This window comes from Sitophilus oryzae, unplaced genomic scaffold, assembly GCF_002938485.1.
Source record: "Sitophilus oryzae breed Bouriz unplaced genomic scaffold, Soryzae_2.0 scaffold_172_pilon_pilon, whole genome shotgun sequence".
Taxonomy (NCBI): Eukaryota; Metazoa; Arthropoda; class Insecta; order Coleoptera; family Curculionidae; genus Sitophilus; species Sitophilus oryzae.
Window position 1 is genome coordinate 10,632,475 of NW_022146424.1, and position 17,970 is coordinate 10,650,444.

The 17,970-nt window shown below is 32.1% G+C and overlaps 1 protein-coding gene across 8 annotated transcripts in view; it reads left to right on the plus strand.

The window, feature by feature from the left end:
* Nucleotides 1-14,529, plus strand: part of LOC115881742 (endothelin-converting enzyme homolog) — a 95,655-nt gene extending 81,126 nt beyond the window's left edge. For 7 of the 8 annotated variants that reach the window (XM_030899373.1, XM_030899371.1, XM_030899372.1 and 4 more), the window contains 3 exons: nt 1,379-1,651; nt 4,912-5,099; nt 14,090-14,528. In XM_030899373.1, coding sequence (XP_030755233.1) covers nt 1,379-1,651; nt 4,912-5,099; nt 14,090-14,266 — 638 coding nt within the window. In that variant the 3' untranslated portion in view covers nt 14,267-14,528. Of the gene's footprint in view, nt 1-1,378; nt 1,652-4,911; nt 5,100-14,089 lie in introns of all 8 variants that reach the window. The other variant, XM_030899369.1, reaches the window with a different exon arrangement.
* Nucleotides 14,530-17,970: the final 3,441 nt, after the last annotated feature.

Here is a 17,970-nt window from a genome sequence, read left to right on the forward strand (position 1 = left end):
AAGGAATGATCCCCCCCGTACCTTAAATGAATTGAAAATTGTTGAGCGCGAAACATGGGAAGCCATTCTTCAACATCTTCTGGAGAACTTAATTGAGAGCATGCCACGTCGTCTCACAGCTTGCATTGAGACTCGAGGAAGCAATACAGGCTATTCTATCTATCTATCTATTCAGCCTCTTCGGTCCATCGTTGGACATAGGCCTCCCCCAATCTCTTCCACTCTTCCCTCTCTGTCGCCGTGCTCATCCATCTTGTGCCTGCATGTTTCCTCAGATCGTCCGCCCATCTCATCTGGGGTCTTCCTCTACTTCTTCTATTCTCCAAGGGCCTCCAGTTTACGATGCATTTGTTCCATCGATCATCCTTCTGTCGTACATTGTGACCGGCAAACTTCCATTTTAATTTTGCTACTTCACTTCTAACATCCCTTACTTTAGTTTTTCCTCTGATCCACTCATTTCTTTTTCTATCTGCCAGCCTTATATGTAGCATCTGTCTTTCCATAGATCTTTGAGATTTTGTTACCTTATCCATATTTGTCAGTGTCCAGGTCTGGGATCCGTAAGTAAGTACAGGGAGTACATTGATTATATACTTTGGTTTTGAGGTACTGTAGATATCTTTTGTTTTTTAATATGTAACTTAATTTTCCAAATGTTGCCCAGGCCAGTCTTACTCGTCTCTTTATTTCAGCTGTTTGGTTTTCTTTTTTCAGTTTAATCATTTGTCCCAGATATATATACTGTTCAACTTGTTCTATTTTTTCTTGGTCTATTCTGGTTGTTATGTTTTCATCTGTGTTTGTTATGATTTTAGTTTTAGTGTAGGCCTAAATATGAACTAAACTAAAAATACAGACTATTAGTTGTGAGAAATAATTAAAATTGTTTTCAATATTTTGTGTTTAAAATGAAATTTGTTTTTGTTGATTTTTACTCATTATGAAATAAAATTATAATAACGGCCTAGTTGCACTTAGATTTTTAATTTTATATTAGTTAGTCGTGTAGTAAGCCAATATGTCCAAAAATATAAAAAGAATCGTATTAGGTCCAAAATAAAATAAAAATATCGTTATATGCAATAATTTTGGCCATATGTATATTTTCACCGTTTTCGTTTTTCACAGGGCGTAAATTTTTAAATAATAAAAAAAATATCGTTGCAATTGTTGAATTGATATAATACTGGAATTTATTGTTGGGGAGTGTAGTTTTCATTTAAGTAATTTATTATCACACAATGAAAGTTTCAGTCAAATTATAGTTAGAATTTAGGGTTACCAATTTTTATTCCGTCTTGGTAACAAAATTAACCGAGCAATACTATTTTGCCACAAAAACCAACGATATTTATAACTTTTTTGTACAATTTAGGTATGGTACCTTCAACAGTAAACGCCTATTACACTCCGACGAAAAACCAGATGGTTTTCCCGGCCGGGATCCTGCAGAATCCGTTCTACGATCCGCAGTTTCCGGAAAGTCTCAATTACGGAGCCATGGGCGTCGTCATGGGGCACGAACTCACCCACGCGTTCGACGATCAGGGCCGACAGTACGACAAGAACGGTAATCTGAACCATTGGTGGAACAACAAGACCGTGGATAGGTTCAAAGAGAGAACAAAATGTGTTGTGGAACAATACAGTGAGTATTAATTTTCTATTCTTCTCAGCAACTGGTTGATAAATAATAACTTAATTACACTCAGATGCAAAAAAACGCAACGAAGAAATTTTTGGTCAAATTTAAAGTGTTGTATTTTTGTTATTTTTAGCCCTATTTTCATGTATTTTTAAGCAACTTGTAAATAATTATATCAATCAATATCAGTTTTTTATAAACTTTAGTATTTGGCATATTATACAGGGTTAATCGAGGAGATGTTTTTTTACCTTAACTTTAAAACACCCTGTGCAATAATTTCGTGTGCAAATTTTCTTAAAATATAATTTTACGGTCAGAACCATGTCTCCAGAGCATTTTGTTTTTTGGATCATGTCAATATATGCCTTGGTTAATTTTTAATAGCGAAATGAACTTAACACCAACAATTTGCAATTTTTTCAGTTATCATTTCTCTTTGAAGTTATTTTTCAATATGACAAGCCGGCTTTGGTGAATATTGTAAATTATATACTACTATGAACTGCCCATCATGTTCGACGTTTGGAAATGCCTGTCGCTGTCTTTCGCTTCGTCCTTAAAGAAGAATGGGAAATCATAACGTAATATGATATATGCAACCTCAATGATAATATGAACGGACGTATGCAGGCAGTTATTGCACCCAAGGGAAGCAATGCAAAGTATTAGGGTATTTTTTACAATTTTTTTTCTGTTTGTATACTTAAGTATTACAGATGCTTTCTTTATATCGTTAGTTCTGTTACCGTTATTAATGTTTATTAAAACTAGCAGTGTATCATTAGTCCTAAACGTTTTTTTTTAATTTAGTATAAAGTATCCAATGTAGCGGATTGTAGCGTAATATGATATTACGGCATTAGTAGCCAAAACCATCTCGTCATATTAAAAAAATACATCAAAGTGTAATGATAATTGAAAAAATTGCAAATTGATCGTGATCAGTTCATTTCGTTCTTAAAAATTAACCAAAGGATGTATTGACATGAATCGAAAACAAAATGCTCAGGAGTCATGGTCATGACCGTAAAATTATATTTTAGGAAAATTTACACATGAAATTATTGCACAGGGTGTTTTAAACTTAAGGTAAAAAACAACCCCTCGATTAACCCTGTATAATATGCCAAATACTAAAGTTTATGAAAAACTTAGTTTACGAATTAAAGTTGATATAATTATACACAGTTTGTTAAAAAAAAATAATGAAAATAGGGCTAAAAATAACAAAAATATAACACTTTAAATTTGATCAAAAATTTTTCCGTTGCGTTTTTTTTGCATCTGAGTATAGTTGTTTTACAACTACATTCATCAATTTGTAAAACTATGATAACCTTTGTCCGACAAAATAAATATTCTCCAAAAAAATCCTTTATGGGACGTTTTTTCGCCACTGCACTGCAAGAAAATCTACAAAATAAAATAGTTATTTTTTGTAAACACTTCTGGCGTTAAACCTAAACGGACACTGCTTGTCAGAAATTATGTTTACAGTTATACAAATTTGCTTAACAAAGAAGAAAATGCTTAACGTTTTGGAAAGTTTATCTCTTTCCGTCGTCGGAAGCAAAAAAAAAATACAAAGAATAAAGAAAAAAACTATTTAAAATATTTAAATTCAACTATTCGAGAACACTTTACTTTTTTAAAACAGATAGGTCTACAAGAAACCGTTGACGTATAGAAAAAGCAGTGTCCGTTTAGGTTTAACGCAGAAGTGTTTACAAAAATTAACTATTTTATTTTGTAGATTTTCTTGCAGTGCAGTGGCGAAATACCCATAAAGGATTTTTTTGGACAATGGTCCGTAATTTGCCGAGCCAATACGAACCCTCACGGAACAGCACAGTCCATTCCTTTGTTCCGTGAAATTTTACCGACAACCGACGGGACCGTCTGGACCACGGATCACGGACCGCGAGCCACAGCGAACCGCCTATGTTAATACGGTCCGCGGTCCGAGGTTCGTCGTGACAGGTTCGTCGGACCACGGACCGTGTAAACGGGGCTTTAGATTTACGAAAATCGCCCTTTCTTAAATAATTTTTATGTTCTTTAATTCGAATATTTAAAGGTCTTAGATGTTTCACCAATATAAAATTTTATCAGATTCACGTGGTATTTTGTTTTTTGATACGTTTTGTAAACAGCCAAATCATTTTATTATTTTTCGATGTAAGACAAATTAGACAAAAGTAATAGACCGAGAGCTGGCTACATAAAAAACCTTATCATCGTTACATGGCTATTTTTTTGTGTGAAGTATCCTTTTGTGCAGCCATTGTGAAATAGTCATGTCTGCCAGCGCGATCCCGGGGCTTAAAGCGGGGACGGCCGAAGGGTGAAATTTTGACACTATTATATATCGAAAGGGTGAAATTTTGACACTATTATATATTATAAGGTACACGAGTTATAATTGCCAAATAGCTTTATTTATTATTAGGAAACGTGTAAAATTGTTGACAGACATTTTTCTCGTGGCTGAAATGCCGGCAGACAACGCGAAAGAGGCATAGAATTTTGACGAAAGAAAATCATCGCATACATGCATGCCGGTTGGTGGAATGTCATGTTTATTATTAATTAATTTAAAAAGCCGTATGCAAAAGGGCAGACAAAAAAATCGTTATTGAAATAATAAAAAAATATATTTATAATATAATCGTATATTATATGATTTATCTATACTTAAACGGATGATGCGGCCAGCGTTCCCTGAATACAGCGCTAATAACAACAGCGAGTAATATCGCGCTTTTGAAAACTGTCTGCAGCTGATTGAGCCACGATCTTTTTGTCTGCCCTTTTGCATACGACTTTTAAAATAAATAAATATGACATTTCACCAATCGGCATGCAAATATGCCAGATTTTTTTTCATTCTTCAAATTTCATTTTTTAATAATTGTTAAAATTTCATGCCTCTTTCGCGTTGTCTGTCGGCATTTTAGCGACTAGAAAAATGTCTGCCAACAATTTTCCACGTTTCTTAATAATAAATAAAAGCTATTTTCGCAATAATAACTCATGTATCTTATAATATTTTTAGTGTCAAAATTTCACCCTTTCGATTGGCCGCCCCCGCTTTAAGCCCCGGGCCGACATGTCTGCCCGCTGGCAGACATGACTATTTCATGATGGCTACACAAAAGGATACTTCACACAAAAAATTAGCCATGTGACGATGATAAGGTTTTTTATGTAGCCAGCTCTTAGACTATAAAGTATATAGGTACATTTTTTTTTCTTTCTAGACAAATATAAAATAAACAATAAGAATGTAGATGGTAACCAGACTTTGGGAGAAAATATTGCGGACAATGGAGGATTGAAGGCGGCTTATCACGCTTACCTGGATATGATGGAGAGCAAACCGGAGCCTAGGAAACTTCCCGGATTATCCCTGAACCACAAACAACTATTCTTTGTTGCTTTCGCTCAAGTGAGTATTTTAAGTACAGTTTTATCTAGTTTTAATTGTTAAGTGTTATTAATTATTCTAATACCCCGTAATACACGTATCTATTTTTTAGCTTATACCGGGTATTTCTTAAAAGTGGCTCACCCACTATGGTATAACTTTTTTATTTTTTTAGATAAAAAAACAAAATTTGGAATGTAAGACTGTATTTCGTTAACTACGGTAAAGAGCGGTTCCTGGAAAACATCGGTTTGATACGGAACGGTTTGGTAAAAAAATACTGGAAAGGTCAAATGTTGACGTTTTCTAAATTTCAATACCTCTATTATAAAATTTATCTTTTATGCATTTTTGGCTTCGGTGAACTATCCTGACACACGATTTTTCTTAGAAAATGAAGTTTATGTTACCTTAAAATGAACTTCTTGGATTCTTTGACTAAAATCTGATGCGGAAAAACACGTTTCACATAAAAAATATTCTTAAAAATATTGATATTTGATTTTTATAGCAAATTCCAGGGCAAATTTCATAACCGATAACGAAAGAGTCGCAGGTCTAGTACGTGACATTAGTCTATGGTCGCGGGCTTGTTTACAACTTGTTTATATCCGTTTCTATGTTTACGCTTTAGTGAAGGTCGAATTTGACAAATTGATACATGGTTGTCAGATCAGCTAGTAAATTATGCGGAATTTCATGCATCTATTTTGTTTAGGGAAAACAAAATGACGTCATAGGTTTTATTTTTTTTAATACGAATTAGATTACTTTAGTTTATCAAATTGGCTAAATTACCGCGCCGGCAGAGACAATTGCTATAGTTATAGCTCTAGCAATGATAAAACAACGCTGTAAGCTGGAAGCGACCAAAGCAAAAGAAAACACGCTGTAAGCGTGTTTTTGCTTCTTTGGTTTGTGTTTAACTCGGGTTGAGTTGATTTGGTATTGGTCGGTTTTGGTTTTTGTATTGAAGTTGGTTTTGTATGGGTTGGTTAGGGCTTGGTCGGGTTGGTTTGCGTTGATTTGGCTGTTTTTTAGTTGTCGCCCGGAGACGGTTTCTTCGAGAAACCCGACAGCGGTCGGTAGCATTGCTATGAAAGAAGCCGGCATCTTTGATTTTTTGCGGAGTCATATAAAGATAAGGACACATTATTTTTTTTATTGAGGTGCTAGTATTTACACAGAAAATATATTATGAAGGGCGCTGTTGCCATATATTGGTATATATGGTATTGGTATATACATTTCATAGCATATTAGTTGATATTAGCAAAGAATATTATTGTTTGGCTTTAGTTAGTTAGGGATAGTATGTCTATATATTCTGCATTTTTTTTTATTAATATTCTGTTGTTACACTGCAATAATACTTGTTATTTTGGATGTAAGAAAATTATTTTTAATGTTTTTAAGCAAAGACTGGTTTAATAAAAATAATAATAACAGTAATAATTTGTTATTCCTATTAACAACAAAATTTAAAATAATTTAATATAAACATTATTTTACGTAATAGCAAAAATTTAATTTTCTCACCCCATAGTTTGAGTTCGATAACCATTTACTTAACCACATTACTTAAATATGATTATTAAGTTCAACTATTTCATATTATTAAAACATCTAAAATACAAATATGTATTTTTAAAATTAATTCTAAGTTCATCTCATCTCTCTTAAAAATTGCTACTTCTCAAAATTTCCCATTAAAAATAGACCATATAGATATACCATATAAAATAAAATAAGTGAAAGATCGGGCTACGGAAAATCACACAAATTTTCGGAAAAATTTTGGCACCTGCACACGCACACAATCGTCAATTAAAAAAACTACTATTTTAGTATTTTAAATATTTTATAGCACAGTATTTATAAGGTGAAATTATAAAAATTTGGAAGAACTAATAATGCACTGACGCACACAAAAATCAAACGAATACTAAATTTCATTTATCAAAAGCATTTTCGATAGTCGTGGCTCAACGATAACGATTTAGTCGCACGTAGAGGTTGCTGTCGCTAGCTATGCTTTAGTATACAAATGAATGAATGATTTTATTCGAATAAAACCATTCGATAGTTGAAATCATTCATTCAGTAACCATTCGATAGTTTAATTCATTCGATAGTTCCCATCGCTATAAATTACCGCGCCGGCGAGACAATTGCTTTAGTTATAGCCTTAGATTAACAATAAAAAGTTATAGCTCTAGCAATGAAAACACGCTATAATCTGGAAGCGACCAAAGCAAAGAAAACACGCTGTAAGCGTGTTTTCGTTTCTTTGGTTTGTGTTTGGTTCGGGTTGAGTTGATTTGGTATTGGTCGGTTTGGTTTTGTATGGGTTGGTTAGGGCTTGGTCGGGTTGGTTTGCGTTGATTTGGCTGTTTTTTTTATCTGTTTGATTGATATCTTGGTGGTTTAAACAAGAGCGAAACAAAAGCCACCAAAACACGCGTAAACGTGTTTTGGTTGCTTTTGTTTCACACTTCTGTTGTTTTTTTTAGTTTTCCCATTCACACATTACCAACGCATTTTTATTATTAAAATTTTTTTCAAAATAAAAATAAAAAACAGAAAAAGAAAATTTAGTGGAACTGGCAACATTGCTTTTCCTTTTGTCGCTGTCATGTTAAATCAAGTGTTAAAATTCTCCATAACGTCAAATATGTGTCAAAAACTACGAAAATTAAATTATAATATTTTAAAATTCTGTGCATAATCTCTATTTATTTTTGTTTAAAACTACTACTAAAAATGGTTACTTTTTGATAAAAAAAAAAAATGCAAAAATCGTGTGTCAGGATAGTTCACCGGACCCCTTTTATTAATAAACTGTTAAACTCGTTAGACAGCTCCAGTGAAGATTTGCAGGCCCAATATTAAAACAGATCAATAATAAATAAACAAATCTAATCAATGTTTATATTTTTATAGCTTACAAAACATTCACGTTTAATTGTGGGGCGCCCCCTACAAATAGGAGTCATTTTGACATCAAAATCAAATTTCTCGTGTCACAAAACTCCCAGACACCAATTTTCATCCAATTATTGACGTTACTTCAGAAGTTATTTAGAAAAAATCGAAATAAAAATGAAACTTCTACACCCTGTATCTCCGAAACTAAGTATTTTAGGACATACATTTATACGAACTTTTTTACTTATTTTTATCTGCACAATATGCTACCGAAGTTTCCGGAATACAGTTCGGACCCCACCCTGTATATTAACATATCATATATGTCAAGCTCTAACATTTTCGCTTGAAATTGCATTCTGTGTAGAATGACATATGTCAACTTTTGACATTTTCAATTAAAAAAATTGCATTTTAAATTTCAATCTGTAGTGCCTGTGGTAAAACCGTTAATTTTTAATTAAAGAGCCTTGCAAAAATAGATTTGATCGTCTAGTGTTTTTAGTGTCTTTTCCTGGTCGGTTAAAAGATGCCCAAATCGTATTTTAAATCATAAGACTGTATGATCGAATAAAAACGGCGTCAAGAGATGGCTATGAAATGAAGATCGCTGTCATTTTATATATAAAATTATATGGGACATGTCATCGATTGTCATTTCATAGCCATTGCTGACGCCGGTGTTACTCGATTATATGGTACTTTTTTTAAATGGTTTTAATGGAACGAGGGTAGCTCATTAGCATATTTGGAAAAAACCTTTATTACGAATAATTTGGTCCACACTCTAGATTGAAATTTAAGAATTTTTTTAAGTGAAAATGTTAATAGTTGATATATGATTTGTCATTCTATTCAAAATGCAATTTTTTGTCAAATAAAGTAAAAAAAACGACCATTAAAAAATTAAAAGTTGTAGTCATTTCCGGTGAAACAGGAAGTGAACAAAACTAATTTGTTCACTTCCTGATTCAGATTTTAATCAATCCCTATTTATAGTGTGACCAACGGATCTGTAGCTACGGGGTATCGGCAGGGGAATGTAGTTGTAAACAAAACACGCCCAATTTCATTCATAAAATAGGCATGGGCGTACGGTGTTATATGAAAATAATGTGTATCATAAATATAATACTCAGTATTAATCTGAGTTTTTCAAAAAACTTTATGCTGTTTGAATCGTTACTGTTGAGTTAGTAGATAAACACTAAAAGCTTTTATTAAAGCTCCCTTAAATATTTTGAATCATTTTATTATTGTGTTGTTAATGTAATAGAAGAAATAATTACAGCTGGGGGTTGGAACCTTTGGTGTTACACAGCAAAATAAAACACTAAATCAGTACAATACACCAAAACACTTTTAATTTTACACTGGACGCATGTTTCGCTAACCATGTCTGCCTTCAGCAGATGATCAAGACTGAGTCTTGAGGTATATTTATTTATATATCTGTACTAACTATATTTTTTTCTATAATACATAATTATAGATATAACTATTTCCAGCAAAAAAATCTTGAAAATAGTTAACTTTGGAAGCGCAAACATATAATTTTACTCACCAGTAGATCCAATATTGCCTATTACACCAGATATTGTATCGCTCCGCCAGCAGTTTTTAAAGGTTAGGTCATTGTCTACCCATATGTTTGATCCAAATAGATAATACTTGGCTATATTTTCGAATTTCGCGTATATATTTATATCTCTCTCTGCAATATAATGGGCCGCTCCATTAATATTTATCTGTTATTTGACATTTACGCCAAAAAATTCATTTGATTTTTAATAACCCTTAAGCGTTTCCTGCAAAAAGGAAAATTCGATTTTTCTGCAATTTTGCAAAAGCTTTCTAATTCTGACCACTTCGAAAAAGTCGTCGAGTTTTCGACAGCAGTCTCACGTGGTCGTTTCTTTCCAGAGCTGGATATCATTTTATCGGGGGTTAGTTTTCAGCCTTTTTATCTTCTGTGTGAATCTTTTATAGCCGATACGCTAACTCCGGTATAAAAAATATCCTCGCCTGCTTACGTTTAAGCGGGCAACCAAAGCGAACTCTCCAGCTTCTTCATCGCAAACCCCTATTATGAACACAAGGAAATAAACCAAATGAGATTTCATCCACGTTATTATTAACTTACCTATATAAATTAGCTATTATTTCTCTTGTCTGACTATGTAGCATCTTACCCTCAATAAATTTATCTATTTTAAAACACAAATATACATCAAACTTGATATTAATAATTAAAAAACGGCTTAGAACGAAAAACATTATAACAAATAATAAAACACAACCTAACTATCAAATATACGAAAAATATAGGAATAAAGTTTAGGATAACCGGTATAAAATAATGAAATAAAAGTAATAATGATCAAAAAATTGTCTCGCCACTGGATATTTCAATAGTATTCAATATTCACTCTTTTCAGAAGAGACTGTGAAGTTGGGGATAAAGCAAGCGAATAGAAAAGGCGTAAAAAAGCCATGGCAAATCGCGTGGTAACAAATCCTGTGACGTACTGTGGCCAATCATGTTCAATGAATAGGTGGCCATGCGGCGATGTTGGTTTGCTAATGATAGTCGTTAAAAAATCTTCAACTTTCATAATAAGCAGATTATACAGAATGAAAGAAATAAGTTATTAAATAAAACATATCGAACAATATGAACTACGTTAAAATTCCTTAATAATATACGTCAGAATATATGCTAAACACATTATATATAATAAAAATATATTAAATTTATAGTTCATGTCTGGCAATTTGGCAATTTTATAGATAAACGTGGCAATATCGATTTTTTTTTCTCGCATTCCTTCCGTAGCTTCAGATCCGCTGGTCAAACTAGTATGTCATATAATATCTTACCAAATCTCGTATTTTTATCTAAAAAAAAGTTATAGGGGTGAGCCGCTTCTGAAGAACACCCGGTAAAGTAAATGAGTAATCTGTATAATACTCGAAGTTAACTTTTGAAGTTTGTTAAAATATATTGATTTATCACATACCTGTGCCTTTACCACAAATTAACTTATTGGAATCTTACTCTTAATTTTGTATTAGAGAAAATTCTTAATTTTTATGAACGGCGCATTCACCATTTTGTCATATAAACTGTATGATATGGTGTCCCAATATTCTGTGGACATAGAATTACTATGTATTTTTGAAATCAAAATAAGTTCATTGAACACAATTTACCTCCATACAAAAGTGCATCGTTTGTCCCCTAGAGACCATCAAATTTAAAAAAAAATACGATATACAGGGTTGTTCACCACATATGACACGGAGTATTGGAGCTAAACGATTAGATTTTTACAAATTGTAAGTTTTGGATTCGTTGAATGACTATTAGAGGTACAATTTAAAAATATTTTTATAAGATACAGAGTGTCCCAAATAAATAAAAAATATCAAAGTTTTATTTTTTTAAATGGAACACCCTGTATATTATTACATATTTAGTTTTTACGATTAAAATAAAGGTAAATTTGATTAAGGTTTATCACACTTAAACCTTACCGTTTTTGAAATATTTTCAATTTTGTGAAATTGCGGTAAAAATTTTAAGGCTTCATTTCTCCAAGGGTATCAAAGTTTTTAATACCAAATATCTACTGAAGTTTAATTATCGATCAGTTATTGTGTTGTAATAATAAAAATAATACTACCTCATACAGAGTGTCTAAAAATTTATTTTAAAAAAATGCTTGCTAAATGGAACACCCTGTATAATTTAGGAGAATCAGATGTACACTTTAATTGTCTATCAAATTGTAGCATGCTATTTTTTACCTATCCCTTCAAATTTTCGTAGGAAATACATTTTCTTATAATTTAGACCTCATGTGGATATACCCTTGGAATATTGACATTTTAGATTGTTTTCAAAGCAACAAATGTACAAAATGTACAGGTGGTAAAAACGATAATATTACTAGACCATTTGTATACAAAAAAATCTATTTAAATCTTTATAAAAGAGTATATCATTAATTAAATATACCATCATCATTTCCACCCAGATATTAATTAATTACATACTTAATTGTGTTAGTTAATAAATTATTCTAAATAAATGTGGATTTGAATCAGAAATCAATATAATAATAAGTTATGAAAATGAACGTCTCTATTGTTATAAATAAATATTCGTCAAAAAATGAAATAAAATTTTTAAGGTTAACTTTTTACCACTCTGTCGAAACACATACAAAATTCAGTTTTTTAGTATTTGGAGCAATTATTATTAATCAACGCAAACAGTCAATTAATGTAGTTTGAATTTCTGGAATCATATTAATTAGTCCTCATTACCAAATATTTAAACAATTTTTTTTTTATTTTTTAATGAAATAAACGAACTATATTGACAATATTATCATATATACTCTTTAAAAATTTGTTACGTCTTTAAAAATAATCTAAAATGTCAATATTCCATGGGTATATTGATAATTGAAGTCTAAATTATAAGAAAATGCATTTTCTACAAAAACTTGAAGAGATAGGTAAAAAATGGTTTAATACAATTTGATAGACAATTAAATTATGCATTTGATTCTCATAAAATATACAGGGTGTTCCATTTAAATTAAACAAGTTATTACCGTTTAAAGCTAGTAATTATTAAAATAATTTTTTAGACAGTCTTTAAAAACTTAAATAGGCCTAGAGAAATGAAGCATTAAAATTACTACTGTATTTTGACGGTAAGATTAAAATGTGGTAAACCTTAATCAAATTTACCTTTATTTTAATCGTAGAAACTAAAAATGTAATAATATACAGGGTGTTCCTTTTAAAAAAATACAACTTTGATATTTTTTATATATTTGGGACACTTTGTATCTTGTAAAAATATTTTTAAATTGTGCCTTTAATAATCCTTCGACAAACTCAAAACTTATAATTTGCAAAAATCTAATCGTTTAGAATGGATTTTTAGATGGATCGTTAAAATTAGATTTGAATGAGATTTTGGGTGAAAATGTTATGCTAAATGCTTTAACATTTAACTTGCACAAAAAGGGTGAAAACTGTACGTGTAGTTTTCACGCTACATAAATTTTAGTGTAAATATTTTCCACCTCCACCGACGCGACGCGACGACAGATTTTCTTTTCGTCAAATGTTTAGATTAGCATTTACTACATTTTTTGTCTCTTGTAAAAAAACGTCACATCGCATAGTTTTTGAGAAAAAAAAATTGGAGAATTTATTTTTCCATAGCAGACTTACCAAATATACAGGGAGTTCCAATATTCGGGAGACATAGAAGAACTACGTATTTTTGGAATCTAAATAAAAGTTAATTGCACATAATTTATCTTTATACAAAAGTACTTCGTTTATCCGTTAGAAGGCATCAATATCAATAAAAAATAAACCCGAACGTAAACTAATTTTTTTAAGCTTCTTATGAAGCTTATTGTCAAATATAATTTGTGGTACTAACATAAAATTCCATATTTTCGCCAACTAGATTATTAGAGCATCATAGATTTTATGCGCCTCCATAGCTTGATGTGATAAAAAACATTTTTTTTAAAGCAGCTTCAGAAAAATATTTTTTTCCTCAAAAAGTATGCGCGGTGGCGTTTTTTACAAGAGTCAAAAAACGTAGTAAATACTAGAAAAAAATCAGTCGTCGCGTCGGTTGAGTTGGAAAATATTTATACTAATATTTGTGTAGCGATGGGGGTAGATTTCATCCTTCTTGTACGTTTTTTTGATATTTGTGAAAGTCAAATGTTAAAGAACATAGACACCCAAAATTTCATTTAAATCGGAATAACGGTTCATGAAATATCTGTAAAAGTGTTTTTTTAGTTGCCCTCTAATGGACAAACGAAGCAATTTTGTAGAGGTAAATTGTATGCAATGAAGTTATTAGTTTTTGATTCCAAAAATACGTAGTAGTTCTATGTCCTCGGAATATTGGGACACTCTGTATAGAGTTTTAATAAAATATATTTTTTTTTCAAGGAATCCATTTTTTATATTAAAAATTTTTGTGTATGATCTCCGTTGTTGTTTTCCACTGAAATCAACCGTTTTGTTTACAGGTGTGGTGCTCTGCATTTACCAAAGAATCGACCAACCTCGAACTCGAAAAGGACTCCCATTCCCCAGCCAAGTTCCGAGTCATCGGAGCCGTGAGTAATTTGAAGGAGTTCAGTGACGAGTTCAACTGCAAAGTTGATTCGAAAATGAACCCGAAAAACAAGTGCGAAGTATGGTAAAATGGTAAATGACCACAGACCACTTTCGACCACGCTTAAATAGCGTTTCTATCAGATATATAGAAAGATAGCGAGAATAAGCTTGAACATGCGCCGAAATTCTAATTATTGCCATATGTTCGCGCTTAAATGTATACTGTTGGTGCCAACGACTAAAGAATATAAGGAGATGTAACGCCCATATACGGGCTGCAGCAGAATTTGTGACCTTAGAGGCCATTCTTTTGATGGCAAACAATGAGTCATTATTTGGTCACCAGCGACAATTTTAGCGATTTTTAATAGTTTGTGTGTAGTAAACTTTGTATAAACTTTATTACAATGGTGATTAGTTGTTCGGCTTTCAAGAAGTGTAAAAGCAGCAGCGATAAGAAAGAGCCAGGAATTACGTTTCATATGTAAATAAACAGTCCACTCCAACTTTTTAGCGTTTTCTTATTGAATTCGATAATTATTCTTCAATTTCAATTAACATCTAAATGTACTTGATATGTGCTATACGTCGATACTAGTTTTGTACCTCTTGTTAACATATTAATACGTTTTATTCGTAATTAATTAGTATGATACACCATAGACGTAGTCAAAACAATTATCAAAAAATATAAAGATTGCTTCAAACAGCTTGGTTAAGAAAAATATGTACCACGGCATTGTTTGGTGACATCGGCACAATTTGTTCTCGGGTGTTATTTGTCCTTGGATTCTTTAGTCATTGGTTGGTGCATTTAAATTAATTTCCTAAAATTCCTACAGCAGCGCTCGGTGCGGCAGAAATCAAAACTATCCGGCTACTTTATTTCACGTTGCTTATTCCCCCTATCTCTATATCTCCGGTTACTATATAAAATTAGAAAAATATTTTTGTAATGACGACACCAAAGTGGTCGGCTTGTTATACGCTAATTTATTTTTGTTCGTGTTTTTTTATCGCGTTTATTAGCAAGGTAAACACATTTAATGTGCGTTGATGTTATACATCCAATATGAGAATGGAATATCCTAATTATTTATTCGATACGCTTTTATTGTATGCAAATAATTATTATTTGGTGTGACTAAATCTCCGCTGGATGTATTATTTATGTGCGTACTACACAGGGTGGTCTACAGTTTCGAGAAAACTCGATTATGAGGATGAGGTTTTGACTTAATTTTTTTACATAATATATGGACAATGGTAATGCCATATTTCAAATATATATTTTTTAAGGTATACAGGGTGATTAAACGGTATTTTGACACTAAAATCTCAGTTTAAGGATCGCTCAGACGTTTAGACTCTCAGATAATTTGCGTACGGAAAAAACGCCGGTAAAGAGGAAATATGTATGTTTCTTTTATCGAAATCTACCAGCCCTGAAAATATTTTTACTTATTTAAGACTCACCCTGTATATACAGAGTGCACTATAAAATAAGACACTTTTGCATTTACAACAAGAAAACTGATTAATTTATAATAATACTTCCAGTGGATTTATAAATCCAATTTGTATCTAAAGTATATTTATAAACTATAAGGATTAATTTTTAAATATTTGTTCAGCTTGTTTTGTTACTGATGTTTGAATTTATTTATATTATCAATATCGCCATTAAGGTGAAGTTGACAATAACAAATCAAATTAATGAACATCAAATATGTCATAAATTATTTGTAATAATTTTGATACACATAAATAAAATCATCTCCTATTTGTAAATTTGAGGTCTGTTTTTAAGTTTTCAATGTTTGTATGTTAGATATACAACTATTTATTGCATACATATATTAATATATATTATGTTCTTCTATTTAAAAACATGAAATGGCATGTAACTGTATAAACTATTAGAGGAATATGTTATATAGAAAAAACATTAGATTAAATTAATTGTAGCAGGTTCTACAAATACAAAAAGAAAGTAAATCTTTTTAGCTTTATCAATAGACAGTTAAAGCACGGCCAGAGACGTATCGTTTGACATGTACGCTCGCGCAGTGAGAAATTCACTTGCGTTTACGGATACTTTTGATTTCACCCGATTGAAACACCAAACCTACAAATTTAGACCAACAAACAACTTGGCTACTTATTTCAGTTAACAGAAAATGGACCTATTTAAGAATAAAAACAATAAAAAATCAATGAAATCACGCAACTACCTTACCGATAACGACTGCACTGTTCTCCAAGCTCAGTCTACTACCGTTTTAATCGAAGTTTCTCGTAAAAAAATAAATGACGCGCCGCCGCAATAAAAATTCGGCAAATTTGCAAGTAGCCAATGTAATGAATGGGCGTAGTGTGTTTTGCGGTGACATTCTCGTCGTCTCTGCCGCGCGTATACAGGGTGTCTCAATATTCCGTTGACATAGAAGTACTACATATTTTTGGAATCAAAATACGTTCTGTGGACACAGTTTTCCTCTATACAAAAGTGCTTCGTTTGTCCGCTAGAGAGCATCAAACTTTAAAAAAATAAACACATTTTTTGTGATCCAGTAAACGTCCTTTATATGTTTTGTGCAGTGCCCTTTAACTGTCTAATATTATAAGTTCTTCCAAAAATATGGGAAACAAAACCTCACGTGACTGGTTTCATATGATGTTGCAAATATAACTCTTTCTTTTATTTTTATAAATGATTTTATAATTATTATCTACTAGATTCAACTAAAATAAGAATATAATAAGAATCTCTATATTTTGTACAGCCCCAAGAAAAAATTTAAATTCGAAAGTCTTGAATCCCTGTTATCATGTGATGACGATAGATACAATTTAGTCGTTTCGTAGATGAATAGCTAATATCAAGATGAATAAAGAATTATTTTAGTTAGCCAAATAATGATAATCCCAGAGGCCAAACGTCTCATATCAATAGGAAGTAAATTAGTGTATGTAAAATGTGAGTATTTTTACTGTGATATAATAAAATATGTAAATATTATTAAAATTGCGTTTTATTAATAATTCATACCCTTTATATTTTTTAAAGATGTTTAAAAGTTTCTTATAGGTAGTATCATTAGTATCATTACCAAGAAGCAGACAGACTCGCCAAAGAGAGAGGCAGATAACCGTGGCAGATAACCCACCACTTGTGACGATCAACACACTGAAGGAAGCTGTAGGAACTATCATCAAGGCCAAGCAGCAAGAGACATGGCAAGACCGTGAGGACTGCGCTACAGCTCGAAGACTGTGGCCAGTGATAGCAAAAAGACAAAACAACTACTAGAGCACAAAAAGAACCTATGGATAATTATAGATTATAGGTGTCATCACTGGAAACTGCCCCACGGGTGTAAACCTCGTGAGATGGAAGATTTCCAACGACGTTTCCTGCAGAGAATGCGGAGAGGATGAAGAAACCATAGAGCACCTGCTGTGCCACTGCCGGCACTGGAATAACCTAACCTAACCAGCGCTTTAAAACTTTAGGCCAATGTTTTTTGGAGGGACTAGAGAAAGCAGCAGAAGCCAACATGAGCGATATCGGGAAGTTAGTCGGGAACTTAGTCATCGGGGTTAGCTTGCTTAGATTTGGGATCATGTTTGTTCCCTCATTTGGAGGCTTTGGGTGTGTTGTGATACCCCTGTATTATTGTACCAAACCTTCCTCTGATTATTTCTTCGTGTTAAACCACTTCCAGATATTCACAAAGTTCTCGGTGTCGCTGATGTTGGCTTCTGCTGCTTCTCTAGTCCCTCCAAA